The following is an 18,687-nucleotide window of genomic DNA, read 5'->3' as shown; positions in this document are numbered from 1 at the left end:
TTAATCAGAACGTTCTGTTGAAAATAATAACAACAACAACAACAACAAGAAGAGGACAGAAGATGCACTGCCTATACAGTTAGCTACAACTCACCTCTGTACGATTCTTCCCAGATGATCAGCAACACCACACGTCATAAACTACCGGGCCTCAGTCTCCTCCACATCGAACGCACCAGACCTTCGCTGTGTGGTAGCTAAGGACCCTTGCGTCTCTAAGCAAAGGAGGATTAACTGTCGGCGGTGGTGTAGGCAATTGTTATATTCTCACTGTGGGGACTCAGAAAGGGATTAGGACAGATTAGTTCAGTGAGGATTAAGTTCGATCGCGGCAAATCATATATATATACGCGCTGTTGTCGCCGCGGCGGTTCGGGGTGTGTTGTGGGTGAATTACGCATTGTGGAAACTTAACTCAGTTTGCGTGTAGCACTGATGAATATTCAGCACATGAGCGGGGTTGTTGAGTTTGTGCCCTGGCTCAGTTTGGGTGCGGGTCGTTCTCTCTGACGCTGTTTCAGAGACAGACAGAGCGAGAGAGAGAGAGAGAGAGACTGAGGGGGGAGTGTGTGTGTGTGTGTGTGTGTGTGTGTGTGTGTGTGTGTGTGTGTGTGAGAGAGAGAGAGAGGGGGGGTAGAGGAATGACCAAACGCTCGGTTTGATTTTCCAGTCAAACTTGGGAGAAAGGGCGAGAGCGGGATTCGAACTCGGACCCTCACGGACACTGTATTGGCAGATAACCACTGTGTCACCTTGATCTCTCTCTCCCCCCCCCCCCCCCCCCCCCCCCCTCCCCCTTCCACCCGCCCCACCCCCATATCTCTATCTCTCTCCCTTCCTTTCCCCCCACCTCCCGTTGGGCAGCTGGTCTCTCTGTCCCCCGATACCTCCCCCCCCCACCCCCCACCTCCTAGTAACCCCCCACCCGCACTGACCCCCGGCCAAACTCCACCTCCCCCCCCCCCACCCCCAAGGAGGTAACCCCCCACCCACACTGACCCCCGGCCAAACTCCACCTCCCCCCCACCCCCAAGGAGGTAACCCCCCACTCACACTGACCCCCGGCCGAACTCCACCTCCCCCCCACCCCCAAGGAGGTAACCCCCCACCCACACTGACCCCCGGCCAAACTCCACCTCCCCCCCACCCCCAAGGAGGTAACCCCCCACCCACACTGACCCCCGGCCAAACTCCACCTCCCCCCCACCCCCAAGGAGGTAACCCCCCACCCACACTGACCCCCGTCCAAACTCCACCTCCCCCCCCACCCCCAAGGAGGTAACCCCCCACCCACACTGACCCCCGTCCAAACTCCACCTCCCCCCCACCCCCAAGGAGGTAACCCCCCACCCACACTGACCCCCGTCCAAACTCCACCTCCCCCCCACCCCCAAGGAGGTAACCCCCCACTCACACTGACCCCCGGCCGAACTCCACCTCCTCCCCACCCCCAAGGAGGTAACCCCCCACCCACACTGACCCCCGTCCAAACTCCACCTCCCCCCCACCCCCAAGGAGGTAACCCCCCACCCACACTGACCCCCGGCCAAACTCCACCTCCCCCCCACCCCCAAGGAGGTAACCCCCCACTCACACTGACCCCCGGCCAAACTCCACCTCCCCCCCACCCCCAAGGAGGTAACCCCCCACCCACACTGACCCCCGGCCAAACTCCACCTCCCCCCCACCCCCAAGGAGGTAACCCCCCACTCACACTGACCCCCGGCCGAACTCCACCTCCTCCCCACCCCCAAGGAGGTAACCCCCCACCCACACTGACCCCCGTCCAAACTCCACCTCCCCCCCACCCCCAAGGAGGTAACCCCCCACCCACACTGACCCCCGGCCAAACTCCACCTCCCCCCACCCCCAAGGAGGTAACCCCCCACTCACACTGACCCCCGGCCAAACTCCACCTCCCCCCCACCCCCAAGGAGGTAACCCCCCACCCACACTGACCCCCGGCCAAACTCCACCTCCCCCCCACCCCCAAGGAGGTAACCCCCCACTCACACTGACCCCCGGCCGAACTCCACCTCCTCCCCACCCCCAAGGAGGTAACCCCCCACCCACACTGACCCCCGGCCAAACTCCACCTCCCCCCCACCCCCAAGGAGGTAACCCCCCACCCACACTGACCCCCGGCCAAACTCCACCTCCCCCCCCACCCCCAAGGAGGTAACCCCCCACTCACACTGACCCCCGGCCAAACTCCACCTCCCCCCCACCCCCAAGGAGGTAACCCCCCACTCACACTGACCCCCGGCCAAACTCCACCTCCCCCCCCCCACCCCCAAGGAGGTAACCCCCCACTCACACTGACCCCCGGCCAAACTCCACCTCCCCCCCCCACCCCCAAGGAGGTAACCCCCCACTCACACTGACCCCCGACCAAACTCCACCTCCCCCCCCCACCCCCAAGGAGGTAACCCCCCACTCACACTGACCCCCGGCCAAACTCCACCTCCTCCCCACCCCCAAGGAGGTAATCCCCCACTCACACTGACCCCCGGCCAAACTCCACCTCCTCCCCACCCCCAAGGAGGTAACCCCCCACTCACACTGACCCCCGGCCAAACTCCATTTCTCCCCCCCCCCCACCCACCCACCCCCACCCCCACTTGGCTGTATCCAGGATGTCTCTCCGCTCCTCCAGGAACTGATTACAGACTGAATGCCGAAGAGATCTGAACAAGTCTTGAACAGCTGTCATTTTTTTTTCAGCCCCGGCGGCAGAGCCTGTGTCTTCTTTATCTGGTGACTGACCTCACACAGAAACTATTGTATAGCTTAATAATAATAATAATTAATAATAATAATAATAATAATAATAATGGACATTTGTTGAGCGCTTTCCTCCCTTAAAGAGGGCTCAAAGCGCTTTACAATAAGCATCAAACACACACTGACGCGCGCGCGCAATAACTCACAAAAGAAAGAAGAAAATAATGACTCCAGCGCACAATAATATAAAAGAGATTCAGAGACTACGCGTATTACATAATTACACACACACACACACACACACACACACACACACACACACACACACACACACACACACAACTTACGAAAGAGAGAGTTTGCATGGCTTATAACTGAAAAGGTATGGAAGGTCTGTGAACAGACATTTTCAAAAAGATGTGTTTTCAGACCAGTTTTGAAAGATTGAAATGAAGGAGAGTGGCGAAGAAAAGGAAGAATCACCGAAGGATCGGGTTTTTTTAACACCGGGGGAGCAAGTAGCCGCCGTGAATCGGAAGATCATCTGAGTCGACCTTCAGTATGACGGGCGCAATAGCCGAGTGGTTAAAGCGTTGGACTGTCAATCTGAGGTTCCCGGGTTCGAATCACGGTGACGGCGCCTGGTGGGTAAAGGGTGGAGATTTTTACGATCTCCCAGGTCAACATATGTGCAGACCTGCTAGTGCCTGAACCCCCTTCGTGTGTATATGCAAGCAGAAGATCAAATACGCACGTTAAAGATCCTGTAATCCATGTCAGCGTTCGGTGGGTTATGGAAACAAGAACATACCCAGCATGTACACCCCCGAAAACGGAGTATGGCTGCCTACATGGCGGGGTAAAAACGGTCACACACGTAAAAGCCCACTCGTGTGCATACGAGTGAACGCAGAAGAAGAAGAAGAAGACCTTCAGTATAGGGTCAGTCTTCTGACAGGGTCACTGAACCTGACATGACTAATGAAGAAGTCAGGATCTTGAAAAAAACAACAACAACTAGACAGCAGTAAATGGGGACCTCCTGAACACAGCGGCACACAAAAACAACAACAACAAGAGAGGCAAGGCCTTCAAGACTCACTTGTGATACACTTTAAAAAAAAAATCCAAGCTTTTTATGTACTGAGTATCATTTCAAAATGTAATGTTTAAGATGAGAAAGATCAGTTTAAAGCAAATTAAGTCCCCTAGCATTACAGAGTAATTTCCCTTTTTTACTATCTTCACCAAAACGTTTGCAAAATAAACAAAACTTCCATGCTTAGCAAAAGAAGTTCCTGTTTGAACAAAAACTGATAATAATGACTGCTCTAGCTGTTGGGTCAGAATATCAGATCAAAGTGCCAAGTTTAGAGAATACAAAAGATATAAATATAACAGTAAATGCAGTTTGCATATAATTAGGCTTCATTCTTTATTTTTTTCGTGCCCATCCCAGAGGGGCAATATTGTTTTAAACAAGATGACTGGAAAGAACTGAATTTTTCCTATTTTTATGCCTAATTTGGTGTCAACTGACAAAGTAGTTGCAGAGAAAATGTCAATGTTAAAGTTTACCACGGACACACACACACACACACACACACACACACAGAGACAACTGATCACCGGGTTAAAACATAGACTCACTTTGTTTACACAAGTGAGTCAAAAAACCGACCGAGAGAGAGAGAGACAATGACAATAGCGCATTATAAACTTTACATTTAACACCATTTTTTCTCAAGATCGTCCATAGTACATTTCTCAGTGTGTTAACTGAGTCAGTCAAAGCCTTTCTGAAATCAACAACTGAAAGCCGCTGCACAATAATGATACAATTTTATGTTTTTAGCTAGAAACGTACTCAGAACGACAGATTGTGAAAATGTGATCTGCTGTACTGTACTGTAGCCTGCTCTGAAACCTGCTGGCTATTCAGTTATTTCAGTCTGCTCGTGCTCTTCACATTCTGTAAGTCTCATAGTCTAAAATGTGTGTATATACTTTATTGATGACACTTGTCAAACAGAGAGAGAGAGAGAATGAGAGAGAGAGAGAGAGAGAGAGAGAGAGAGAGAGAGAGAGAGAATCACAATGACAATGACAATAGCGCATTCTGTAAGTTTTCTATTCGAAATGTGTCTATATACTTTACTGATGACACCTGTCAAAGAGAGAGAGAGAGAGAGAGAGAGAGAGAGAGAGAGAGAGAATCACAATGACAATGACAATAGCGCATCACAAACTTTGCCTTTAGCATCATTTTTCCTCAAGATCGCCCAGAGTAGGCTACATTTCTGTTAACTGAGTCAAAAGCCTTTCTGAAATCAGCAAAAAACTACACTGATGCATTTTTATGTTTTTAGCTAGAAACGTACTAACGACAGATAGTCTATGCTATGTGAAAATGTGATCTGCTGTACTGTACTGTAGCCTGCTCTGAAACCTGCTGGCTATTCAGTTATTTCAATCTGCTCGTGCTCTGCCCATTCTGTAAGTCTCATATCTAAAATGTGTGTATATACTTTATTGATGACACTTGTCAAACAGAGAGAGAGAGAGAGAGAGAGAGAGAGAGAGAGAGAGAGAGAGAGAATCACAATGACAATGACAATAGCGCATTCTGTAAGTTTTCTATTCGAAATGTGTCTATATACTTTACTGATGACACCTGTCAAAGAGAGAGAGAGAGAGAGAGAATCACAATGACAATGACAATAGCGCATTCTGTAAGTTTTCTATTCGAAATGTGTCTATATACTTTACTGATGACACCTGTCAAAGAGAGAGAGAGAGAGAGAGAGAGAGAGAGAGAGAGAGAGAGAGAGAATGACAATGACAATATTGCATCATAAACTTTACCTTTAACATAAGATTTTTACTCACGATCGCCCAGAGTACATTTCTGTTAACTGAATCAAAAACCTTTCTGAAATCAACAAAAGTTACAGGCAATTTTGTTGTTGTTGTTTTTGTTGTTGTTTTTTTAGCAAGAAACTTACTAACGATTGCACACAATGTGAAAATTAATGTGATCTATTGTACTGCATTTAGCCTGCTTTGAAACCTGCTGGCTATTCAGTTATTTTCTGTTCATGCTCTGCCCATTCTGTAAGTCTTCTATTCAAGATGTGCCGTGTATATACTTTACTGATGACACCTGTCAAAGAGAGAGAGAGAGAGAAACGAGACAAATGGTTTATTGACTTAAGCCTTGCTCATATCAGTGGAGGGAGGAAAGGGGAAATGAAAAGCACCAAAACATATGTAAAATGTTTTTCCGGTCCACACTCTCCGATCACACATACGCGCACTGCACACACTGAGACGTTCAGTTCACAAAATGGATGTGGGTGTGGGAGAATTTGAATTTGAATTTGAATTTTTTTTTTCTGAGGGTAATACAGTAAGCAAAATAATGCTTTTTTTTCATGCAGCCCTCAAAGGGGAGACAGTAACATAAAGTGGGAATCATTATATCAGTACAGCATGCATATGATAGTCATGGGTACATGAATGGTAATTTGACATTTACACGGCAACACAAAATAGAGGAGAATAAGAGGTGAGAGATATAAGGGGACAGAGAGAGACAGAGAGAATACCAAAAAATAAAATAATAAAAAAAATTAAAATAACATAGGTCAAGATAATGATCAATCAATCAATAAAATGAAATGATATAAATAAATAAAAAACACCGAAAATGAGGCTAAAATAAGCATGCACATGTTACAAAAACCAGCCACCAGAATAGAAATAACGCCATTTAAATAGTTGTGGGAGCAAACAAAAAACAACAACAACACACACAAACACACACACACACACACACACACACACACACACAAAGAGAGAGAGAGAATTGAAATGAATAGATTTCATTTTCTGAGGGCAATAGAGTAAGCAAAATAATGCTTTTTTTTCATCCAAGTGAGAGAGAGAGAGAGAGAGATGGTATGGCCACAAAACAAGATCTCAGTGACGGACTCTCCATACAAGATCAACCATCTTCGTTCGTTCGTTTATTTATTTATAGTCTGTTCATCTAAGACGATGATATTAGACTGAAATCTCGGGTTTCTCTTCAATAAACGAGAAAGTCTTTCTTCTTCTTCTTCTTCTTTGTTCGTGGGCTGCAATTCCCACGTTCACTCGTTTGTACACGAACTGAATGGGCTTTTATTACATGTATGACCGTTTTTATCCAGCCATGTAGGCAGCCATGCTCCGTTTTCGGGGGCGAGAAAGTCTTTTAACCATCCTCACCAGGGAACAGTGCAGTGGGAAAAGAAGACGAGGCAGACAGCCGGAAAGAAGTGGGCAGTCACTGCGTGATGAACATCATCACAGAGTGGACAGAGAGAAGCTGCTATTGTCGGAACCCATGCTCTTGTCGCCAGAAATGAATGGAGAATCAGTGTTGCTGATAATTATGTTCAGCAGGTTGTATGGGACCGGTGACAGTGAGTGACTAGGTACAAAGCAGTTGTTGAGGAGTTTTATACCATCTTTTCACTGTCCCCATCATTGATTTCTCCCTCCCTGCTCGTCACTGAGTGACTTGAAAGACACCCAGATGCGTGGATTTATTTTCGATTCAATTGTTTTGGACACACACACACACACACACACACACACACACGCACCGGCGTTAATTTGAAGAAAGAAAAAAAAGAAGAAAAAAAGAAAAGAAAAAAAAGGAATATGGAAGATTATAACATCGCCGGTCGTACACTTCAGTTGTCCACCGGCTGCGCTTGTGAACTCAGTTCGACACAAAGACTGAAAAAAAAAGGTTGTCGAACAAAACTAGTAAAATGGCATTTCAGTGCTACTGATTTTTACATCTCAGTGTACATAATTACTACCATTTCATAATTTTCAGTCCCTACCAGAACCTCTGAACAGATTTGGAGCTAATATCATATATACATATCTCTCTCTCTCTCTGTTTCCAAAAATGTTAACGTTCAGCATGCTTTGTTCTCCCCACCCCACAATGGAATGATGTTCGTTTCCGATCACACTACACACACGCGCGCGCGCGCGCACGCACACACACACACACACACACACACACAAGCAAATGCGCGCAACAAAATTTCACTGATACAACACGTGGGACACGTGAAATAATGACCCCTCCCCCTGATGCCTGCAGTGCGTGTGCCAGCATCGATAAACGCTCGCTCCCTCAACCAATGAGGCCCTGTGGGGGGCTATTTTTAGACATCAGCATCTTCGCTTCAGCACGTACAATACGGTTGAATAGCAGCAGGCAGCGTTAATTTTCCCTTAATCTGGATTTCGAAGGGCAAATAATATGACTCAGAGTGACAGTGCAGTTTCATCTAAAGCAGCAAAGTTTAACGACAGATAGAACACGGCAGAGTGTTTCTGGCTGATGCACAGTAGACGCAGGAATGATGGAAAAGTCTTGCACGGTGGCGCAGCTGAGATGATGATCAACAGTTGGGTGACTGCCAAAAAAGACGAAAAAAATGGCCAGACGGTGCTTCGTGATTCTTGATACACACTACGCACCATCATAAACCGCTTCGGACTAAGGCGGAATAGAAAGTTTTTGTTTGCCAGTTTGTGAAGAAGAAAAGACAAGATGGGCAAAAGAAAGGGCCGTGGAACAGATGATTTGGAAGGCGATTTGTCGGTGCCGCTACCAATTCAAACATTCTTTTGGAGACAGACAAGGTGGGTCTTTCGTATTAATCTACGTACGGTCGTCTCTGATCAAATTCTGTCATAATTGTTTGACCGACACATGAGTGTAAGCATCCCAGTGCATCTGATCAAGAGTTTATATTTGTTCAAAGAGTGCACGAAGTTTACTAGATCTAGATTGTGACTCAACTGTTTACAACTTGACCGACTTAGATCAATCAAATTTAGTACAGGTCAGATGCTTACAGAACAGATCGCCAGTCATCAACAATTATATTAAATGTTTGCAGATTTAAACGTACATTTGTTGTAGGTATGCATATTCAGAAAAAAAGGATGGATGAAGTAGAGAAAACAGAAGGTCAGTAGCATATGTAAATAATAACTTAGACATTGCATCTCTCACTTAGTCTCCCTTTATGTGTGTGCATGTTTGTTCTCCACAGATTTTACAAACGCACATAGTTTATGGTGTTTTGAAAATCTGTTTTGGTAACTGAAGGCTTATTATTTACAAAGTGGGAAATTGCTATGGTTATTCCATGAGGATTTAGCTGGTGTCATTGTTGAGGTCACAAGGTGTGATTCAGAGTGCATGTGTGTGCATGCACAAAAGTGCATGTGTGTGTGTGTGTGTGCCTGCATGGGCATATGTGGGTCACCGGTCAGTATGTGTTTTGACAGTAATTAAAGATGACTATTAAGTCTGACACAGTGACTATGTGACTGGAATCATTTTGGACTTCTATTCTTGTATGTTAAAGCATGTATTGTGTTGTCCACTTTACCAGATTAGAAATGATTTGTTTCCCTTTATTTCATGTATATATTTTGTCATACAACCATTCTGATGTTTCAGATTAATGCTTTTACATTTTTTCCAGCCCATTTATCCGGCCACGGCAGTCAATACTTACTGAGGCATCATGTGTGGTAAGTGGCATTAACTGATTTAGAATAAAAGTATAAATTATGTTCTGTATAATTTGTTTCAAGAAGGTGGTATATTATCATTATGGATGTGTTTGTGATTGTGCATGTGTGTATTTTGTGTGTATGTGTTTTTATTAAAAAAAAAGAAACAAAAGAAAACAAACAAAAACTTTGTTGTATTTTTGTATGTAATGTATAGTTCTGGGTGTGTTTTCGCTGGCAGATTTGGGGTTTCCAAAAGCATTTAATGTGTGATTATATTCACATGACTTTAGAATGATGACTGTTGTGCACAGAATATCTGGTTATATTTTTACGGAAGTATTTTGATCACACATGTTGTGCAAAAATATTTATGACCTGCTGATGCAGTATGTATTAGCTGATGTAATAAACACACAGATATATATTCACATGTAGAAATAATACATGTGTGCATGCATACATTTGTACAAATGCATTCAAACTTAAACATATAATAAAATTATAACACACACACACACACACACACACTTAAAAACACATTGTAAATTCCTTTTAGCTTAGATTTTTAAGCTTGTAAGTAGATTGACATATCTGTGAATCATATTGACATGTCTGTATATAGTACATTTTGCATTGTGTGTATAGAATGGGTTGTCACACAGTTCATTGTCAGTTTTACTGTCAGTTGAAGCATATAGTATATGCTGGTACACACCTGAGCATATTCACAAACACACCCATGCTACCCCCACCCCCACACCCCCATTCCCCTCCCCCACACACTGACAATCACACACACTCACTCTTACACTCATTCACACACAGAGTCAGACACACAGAGGTGAGCACAATATGTTACGCATGCACATGTATTCACGCACATTTAAACAAGAACATGCGCTAATATTCAAATAAAAAATGTTCAGATTGTTTATTATTGCTATTGCATGTGTCACACTGTGCAAATTTTCATGCTCACACTTCTGCAGGTATGTGTGTATGAGACATTGTCTGATTGTGTATGGGTATGTGAATGTGTGCATGCATGCATGCATTTGTGTGTGTGTGTGTGTGTGTGTGTGTACTATATATGTGTGTATGTGAGAGAGAGAAAGAGGGAGAGAGAGAGAGAGAGAAACAGACAGCCAGACAGCCAGACTAGTATGAAATGCGTGTGTTGCCTTCATTGTGTCAGAGGTGTTTGTTTTTGTTTCTGTTTCTGTTTTCACTATGTAAAACACATCTGACCATACACAGTCCACATCAGGTTGTCTGTTGGCTTAGAAATGACATGATCATGATGCACCTCATTATCAGTGCAGCTGACAATGATGAATGATGATCATTAATTTAGATATCTGGAAGTTATTAATTAACCATTTTGTCTTTTTTCAATTGTAAAGATGTTTTGGTGAAAGCACATGTTGAAGGATAATCCTCTCAGACTTTCTCCTTTGTTGTCATTAGATTCCTCTGTGTGTTTTGAGAAACGCAGTGTGAGAGGTTTCAGTTCTTCAGCTCCATAAACCAGGCATTCACTGGAAAAAGAGATATAAGGAAAGAGAGAGAGAGAGAAAAAAAACAAAGGAAAAAAATATGCTCTGTGGAAATGCAAGTTACATGCAAGTGATTCAGAGTATGCAATGTCTGCATGTAATCACTTGCCAGATAACTGAGATATGCTTATCTTGCCCAGATTCTGATGTATATTTAATTGATTAATTGCTCAGGATTAGCATAAGCAAGAAACACACACATGCGTGTGCACACATACACACACACACATACACATGCCCGTGTATGCACATGCATGCACGTACAAACACACACACATGCACACGCACACAGACCAAATTCCTAGTGTAACAAAATACCTGGGTCAGCAGCAAATATATATATATATATATATATATATCTCCCCTCCCCTCTCTCAATGCCCCCCCACCACCTTCCCCCCCTCCCCTCTCACCGCTTCTCTTTCCCTCCCTGCTATTCCCAGTGTAAACCATAATGTCAGCCAGAGAGGGAAATGTTCCCTCCACTTCCCAATCTGTTGCCTTGGAGATTATTGATTTTTCCCTTCACCTAAAGGAGGACTGCTGCCAAGGTTTGACTGGCACTGGTTATCAGCTCCCAAAACATTGTACATGTATCCCTTGTGTGTGTGTGTGTGTGTGTGTGTGCATGTGCGTGTGTATGTGTGTGTGTGTGCACATGTATGTGCATGTGGGTGGATGTAAAACAGAAAGAGAAGCATAGTTGATAGTATGAGTTGGAATACATTTCTTTCTTTTCTTTGGTCAGGTAATAGTTTTAAAAATATGTTAAATTTATAAATGATAATGCATGATTTGATTAAACAATGAAATGTTAATCTCCATATGAGAAGTTAGTTTTATTCCTTTTGAATGTTTGTACCATGAGATTATAATTTCTAATGGCTCGTAAATACTATAATTTGCCAGTAGTTAAAGATATATTATGTCTTGCCTCTTTGTGAGTGGTGTGTAATGTACTGTGTATGTTTGATATGTGCATGGTTGTGTGTTTGTGTTTGAGTGAGTCTGCACATGCATGCGTGTCTGTGCGCGCATGTTTGTTTGTGTGGTGTGTGTGTGTGTGTGTGTGGCAAGTGGGAAGGAGAACTGTAGTTATCTGATGTGATGTGATGTGATATATCATATATTTGAATTTGTTTTCCTCTGCATGTTGATACATGGTGAAGTCAGTTTCTTAATTCTTTACCTTTAATCTATGGTGTAGTCTCATTAATTCTCATGGAATTTAGACAGGATTTTTATGTCAAGATAATTATTTTAAGATTAAAAGGAAAAGATTTAGGTATTAATTAGAGCTTTAGAGGGGAACAGATAATTGATCTGATCCAAGAGATCCAGATGGTTAAAACACACACACAGTGACACACACACACACACACACACACACACACACACACGCACACATGCACACATACTCAAACACACACTCATTTATTCTTTATTCTGTTTGTAGTGGAAAAATTTCTTTGTACACAGCAACACAATATTCATTAGATGATCATGGTAAACTAGGAAAATGAGACAAGTAATAGAATTATAGGAAACCTATTGATATCACTGTGTCAGTGTGTGGGAATATACAGGAGAAAAAGGGAAAGAAAGAAAGCTGCATCAGTGAATGAAACATATCTTCACACTTTGGTTAGTAACCATTGATTATTAGATGTTATGTTTGAAAAGTAGTTGAAAACGGAGAAAGAATCCTTCAGCTCATGGCAGCCATTTTAATCATTGTGAGTTTTTGAATAGTGGTTGAGGAGGGTTGCTCCCATCACCACTGTTTGAAATTCCATTGTTCTACAGAAATACAGAATTGTAAACTGATGATCCTCAGTCCTTGGAAACAGCTGGAATGGTAAAATCGGCAGACTTTGATTGCATGGGAATGGTGGGTGTTGTGTGTTTCAGTCGTTCGAGCGAGTGGTGGTGCAGAACATCCTGCACGGCCTGTCCCCCAGCTTGTGTGAGGCCATCCAGAGTGTGTCCAGGTGGAAGGTCATCCAGTCGGCCTGCCCCCACCTCATGCACGCCTGCTCCTCCCTCATCACTGCCTGCAAGAAGGACGGCTCGGAGAAGTTCGGAAGCAGCGAGACTAAGCTTCTCTATACCTTGCACTGGATCATCCTAGATGCGGCGTCAGAGTGTGAAGACGCCGATGCTGAAAAGTTCAGAATTCCGCCACATGAGAGGGGTGCTGATTCTGCCTTTTATATGCATTCTCTCAGCACGGTTCAGCTGTTTGTGTATCTGTTTGCACCCGTCATCCACCTGTTGAAAGAGTCGGACTTTGAGTCGTTGAAGCTGGAGAACGGTCTGCGTCTGTGGCAGCCCCTTTGGGATTACCAGCAGCCAGACATCCCCTGCTTTGCCTCAGCGGTCAAGCCTCAGAGAAGCATCCTGAAGGCCCAGCGGAACCTGCTGAAAGTCAACACCAACGCTGCCAACATCTATGTGGGGAAAGGTACGTCCAGAGAAGACCTGGCCTACCTGTTTGGAGAGCCAGCCACGGCCGAGGAAGGGAACGCACCGCTGGCACGATTGAGTGACATCTGCACCATCTCCACGTCGGAGTCCAACACAGCTGCCATGGAGGTGGTGTGCGAGCACTGCAACACCATCATGCCCATGCGGTCAGGGGAGGGGCCTCTGACCTGCAGGTGTGGGCGCAAGGACACCCTGGTGGCCTTCCTCCCGGACTCCAAGAACTACGCCTACATGAAGCTGACGCCAGGGGTGGACAAGGACTACGTCAAACAGAAACTGGCCAGTGCTGTGGCCAGTGGGACCAGGGGGCCTGGAGCATTGGACGTGCTGAGCGCCAGCTTTCTGGACATTGCGGTGCTGCGCTGTCTGTTCTGCCTGAGCTGGCAGGAGGACGGCATCTACTGGGCACTGCGCTACGTCCACAAGCGCATGCTGGAGGTGTGCGACGAGCTGTGCCATGTGGAGCGTCGCGAACGGTCCAGAAGCCACTCCCTCCCCATCCCCGACCTCCAGGTGCTGACGGTGAATGGCAGCAAGCCCCCCTCCCCAAGCGTCAAGTCACACGGCATGGCCAGTTCCCCGGTCTTCCCCGACAAGTCCCCCTACCACTCGCCTTACCATGACGCCCACAAACCTGATCGCAGCAGCGGAGGCGCTGGTGCTGGTGCCACCACCACCGCCACAGAGACCCGAAAAGAGCCGCCGTTTAAGAAGATTCGCGTGATAGAGCTCAAGCAGTTTTTCGACTCAGGCAAGTCCTTCCTGAAGAAGAGAGACTGGGGAGATGAAGGGAGCGGCTCTCAGTCCTCCAGCAACATGAAGCTGGAGTCAGTGCACAGCTACCAGAGGGGCACCCGGGACGACTCGTCCAGCTCCTGCACCGTGTCCACCTTGGACACGGACCTGGACATGATGCGGCCCAGCTCAGCCATGGCCTGCTACTCCAGCACCCACCACGACCTGGACGAGAAGAAGATGCCAGCCGGAGGGGAGCAGCGCAAGAGCATGCCGGTGCTGTTCCAGCAGGACCACGAGTCCATGGAGAGCAGCGGGCAGGAGTCCACCACCTCCTCCCAGGCCGACGTCAGTGTGCGCACGGACCCCATCCAGAAGCCCATCATCAAGATCACGGAGCACAGCCCCGAGCCCCGGCCTCTGGGCCACCGGGCGTCGTCCCGGTCCAACTACCACCTGTCCAGCCTGCACGAGAACGGGGAAGAGGATGGGGACCAATCGGCCTCCCTGCCACGCAGCTTCACCGACTCCAACATCCCCTACCAGGCAGAGAAGGAGATGGCGGAGGTGCCGGGGTCCAAGTTCTACATCCAGGACAATGGGCACATCAACTACATGGTGGTGCTGCAGGCCCTGCACTTTGTGGCCATGAACAGCCACGTGCCCAGGATCTGCGAGGTCCTGCTCAACGTCCTCAACTGCCTGCTGGACCTGGACATCATCGAGACGCCCGACAAAGGAGGGGGCGGGGACTCAAGGGAGACCTCGCCCTCCTTGGCGCCCAGCCCAGGGTCCCCTGCAGGGGAGAAGGGCCGGGAGCAGAGTCAGGGTCAGCGCGGGGGAGACGGGCGCAAGAACGACATCTCTGCTCACAGCCTGGCCATGGACAGTCTGTTCAGGTGGGTTTTGTTAGTGTTTTGATAATAATGATGATTATGATAATGATTATGATGATAATGATGATAGTAATGACAATAATAATGATAATATCAATGATGATAACAATGATAGTAGTAGTAGGACGGCTACTAGTAGTAATGATAATGATGGTGACGATGATAAAAAGGATAATTATTTAGCACTTTCAAATATAATATCAGTCAGACACTAACCACAGACACACAACCACATGCATGCATGTATGTAAGTGTGCACACATGCATGCATGCACACACACACGCATGCGCATGTGCGCACACGTGCGAGCGCACACACACACACACAGAAATCTGGATCAATAGAATGCAAATTGTGGAATTGATTTCCTTGATTATTACTTAGAGACTTCTTCTTGAAAGGCGATGTTTTTTGGGGGGTTTGTTTTCAAGGATATGAATGAGGGACTTTATGAAGTTATATATGCATGAATTTGTGTTGTGTGCACTTGCGTATTATTGTTTCACCTCATTGTGTAACCCACAAGTTGCCAAAATACTGCTCCCCCTCTCTTGTTCTGTCAGGGTGTTTCTATTTGTCACTTAGAATTTTTTTACAGCACTTTTGTTTTGTAGCAAAACCTTTAGAACACTTACCATGAAATATTTATTTTGTGTGGTAGGTTGTTATCCAGGCCATAAGTTTAGGTCTAGTAGGTGGCCGGGTGGGGGTTGGGGGAGGAGGAAGATAACAGTTTCACTAGGATTTGACTATTCATATCACTGCTAATTGTGGATATATTAGTTAACTTACACTGCATTTGACAAGGATGTGTATGAAACTTTGATGGAACAAATTGTGCTCTCATACAAGTTAATGCTAGACAGCACAAAACCAGATGCAACTAATCTTCATTTCCATTTTTGCTTAATGGACAAACAAAGGCTGTTCCAGTATGCTTATTTTGAATAAATGAATACTGAGCAATGACTGAGATACAAAATCTAAACTTAGTCTTATGTTTCCAAGTGTCCATCCAATTTTCAAGTGTCCAGTTGCAGACACAATTTAATACCACATACAATACAAATTGTTTAGTATAATTCTTCTTCTTCTTCTGCGTTCGTGGGCTTGAACTCCCACGTTCACTCGTATATACACGAGTGGGCTTTTACGTGTATGACCGTTTTTACCCCGCCATGTAGGCAGCCATACTCCGCTTTCGGGGGTGTGCATGCTGGGTATGTACTTGTTTCCATAACCCACTGAACGCTGACATGGATTACAGGATCTTTAACGTGCGTATTTGATCTTTTGCTTGCTTGTACACACGAAGGGGGTTCAGGCACTAGCAGGACTGCACACATGTTGACCTGGGAGATCGGAAAAATCTCCACCCTTTACCCACCAGGCGCCGTCACCGAGATTCGAACCCGGGACCCTCAGATTGAAAGTCCAACGCTTTAACCATTCGGCTATTGCGCCCGTCGTTTAGTATAATTATTTCAGTCTGTCACTGCTTTCAGTTGAAAGAACATTCCCCCTGTACCGTTTCAGGATCTACAAGTCCCTCGGCTGCCCCCAGGGGTGTGGGGATGGGGTCACAGGGCCCCAGGGGGACCACCTGCGGCTCAAGGGGCAGAACTGCCTGCACCGCCTGCACAAGCTGAACCCCGCCCTCTTCCACAAGTTCTTCAGAGACACGGTGCGCAGGCGCCCCCTGCAGGAGACCATCGACTTCCTGCACGCCTTCCTGGGGTTCTGCCTCGACCCCAGCATCATCGCTCACTCTCCTCAAGGTGAGCTGTGTGCTTTGTTACTTACTGACTTAGGCCTTTCACCCATATAGGGGTATAGGGTCCTGTGCCTTTGTATTGTGTGCACTTTGTATTGTGTGCATCTAGCTCCAGGTGAGTCCCCGTCTTCTTGTTATCCACCTGGAGGTCTCTTGGTCAGGTGTTTCTTGGTAGGAGAGGTTTGGTCAGCTTCTTCGTTGGTCAGTTCCATGTCATCCAGTCTTGTCGGGTGATGCTTGACACTGGTTTTCTTAGCGTGTGCCTGATCCATTACCCACCTCCTTCTTCACATTTTGCTTTTTTTTTTTCAGTTGGCAGTTGTTGTGTGTGCAGAAAAAATGATTGTGGAACAAAAAAGGATAAAGAGGTGGAGTCAAGGGGGTGGCGAGGGGAATAAGGAAAGAAAAGAGGATGAATTGGAGTGGCAGGAAGGGGGGTGGTGGGTTGGAACAATATGGAAGGAAAACATAAAAAGAGAAAGAAGATAAATGGAAAAATAAAAAACAGTATCATGGAGAGATGTCAAAGTGTTGAAAATGTAGTCATTGCATGCCAGCTATAAGAAATATGAAGTAAAAAATCGTAAGTTTTAATTGTTTTGTTTTTCCAAAATTTTTGTTTCAGTTTTGATTTGTAGATTGAAAAATATTGGTGTTAAAATCTTCTTCATGGAAATGTTGTCAGCTGTTTGTTATGTTTTTATGTACATTCAGTCTGTGTTGTTTTTTGTTTTGTTTTTTATTATTATGCTTTTCCTCTGCATTTTTGTTGTGGAAAAAAGGAGTTGGAGGGTGTAGAAAGCAAACGATCTCTTTCTGTAAGTTGTTGAACAAAGAGAAAGGACAGTGATGTAGATCTTTGTGCTCCTCTAGAAGGGAGAATGAAATATAACTCCCCTTTTTTGACAGAAATATTACCACAATAAAGTTTATATCAATCAGTACTAAAATTCTGAGTATTGTAGAGTTTAAGAATCAGTTGGCTTGTGTCCTTAGGGTTGAGCTGTGCAGGGCTTAGGTCTTGTTTGAGGGGGCAGAGTTTGATTGAGGGGGCGGAGTCCTGAATGTCTAGTCTGGGTGGTAGGAGGTCCATCTGATATTCCAGTGGGGACTCCTCAGTGGTTTAAGGGTGTTGGTCTGATGAGGGTTTCCTTGATAGGTTTAGTTTCAGTTTCACAAGGAGGGCCCCACTGTGTTGGGACAGATCCATATACGCTACACCACATCTACTTGGTAAATGCCTAACCAGCATGCATAGTCAGACCTTTATGTATATATGTATTTGTGTGCTTATCAGAGTGGATTTCTTGTTCAGAATTTTGCCAGAGGACAGCACTCACATTGCCATGGGTTATTTTCAGTGCATGCTGCACACTGGACCTTGGTTTATCATCCCATCACTGGGTTTAGTTCTTCAGTGAAGCTGGGGAGAAAGGGCGATACTGGGAATCAAACCCAGACCCTCACAGACACTTTATTGGCAGATCAGCATCTTATCCATCCTGCCATCTCCCTCCCTCCTTCATTGTTCAAGGGGCTGGGAAACCTGGATGTCTGTCTGGGTGGAAATGCACTTGGCGTTCGAAGGGGAGGGGAGGAGGGAGGGGGGTTCCTGGTTTCAGAGTTTGGTTTTCATAGTACTTTAATCAGTGAATCGCTTTCCAGCACCCAAGAAGTCTGCCTCCCAGGAGACCTTGCCCCGCAACGGCTACACCAACAACTTTGGGCACAGCGTGGGCGGGGAGGGGTACCGGGGTGTGGAGGGGGTGCTGATGGCCAACCTGACCAAGCCGCTCATCACGCGCTGTGTGTCCTGCACCAAGGAGCTGTACAGCAGCGACAACATTGTGAGTGGGTCTTCTGTGGGGAGAGGGCATTGTGTGTGTGTTTGGTGTGTGGGGGGGGGGGGTG

The 18,687-nt window shown here is 46.0% G+C and overlaps 1 protein-coding gene across 7 annotated transcripts in view; it reads left to right on the top strand.

The window, feature by feature from the left end:
- The first annotated feature begins 7,969 nt into the window (after positions 1–7,969).
- LOC143275917 (protein unc-80 homolog) overlaps positions 7,970–18,687 on the top strand; it is a 132,111-nt gene continuing 121,393 nt past the window's right edge. For all 7 annotated transcript variants that reach the window (XM_076580248.1, XM_076580247.1, XM_076580245.1 and 4 more), the window contains exons 1-5: positions 7,970–8,439; positions 9,294–9,342; positions 12,795–15,004; positions 16,539–16,780; positions 18,442–18,623. In XM_076580248.1, the coding sequence (XP_076436363.1) occupies positions 8,348–8,439; positions 9,294–9,342; positions 12,795–15,004; positions 16,539–16,780; positions 18,442–18,623 (2,775 nt within the window). In that variant the 5' untranslated portion in view covers positions 7,970–8,347. The remainder of the gene's footprint in view (positions 8,440–9,293; positions 9,343–12,794; positions 15,005–16,538; positions 16,781–18,441; positions 18,624–18,687) is intronic.

The sequence above is a fragment of the Babylonia areolata genome, chromosome 31 (genome assembly GCF_041734735.1).
Source record: "Babylonia areolata isolate BAREFJ2019XMU chromosome 31, ASM4173473v1, whole genome shotgun sequence".
Classification (NCBI taxonomy): Eukaryota; Metazoa; Mollusca; class Gastropoda; order Neogastropoda; family Buccinidae; genus Babylonia; species Babylonia areolata.
Note: the sequence above shows the minus strand (reverse complement) of the source record. Positions and strands in the feature narration are given on the sequence as shown.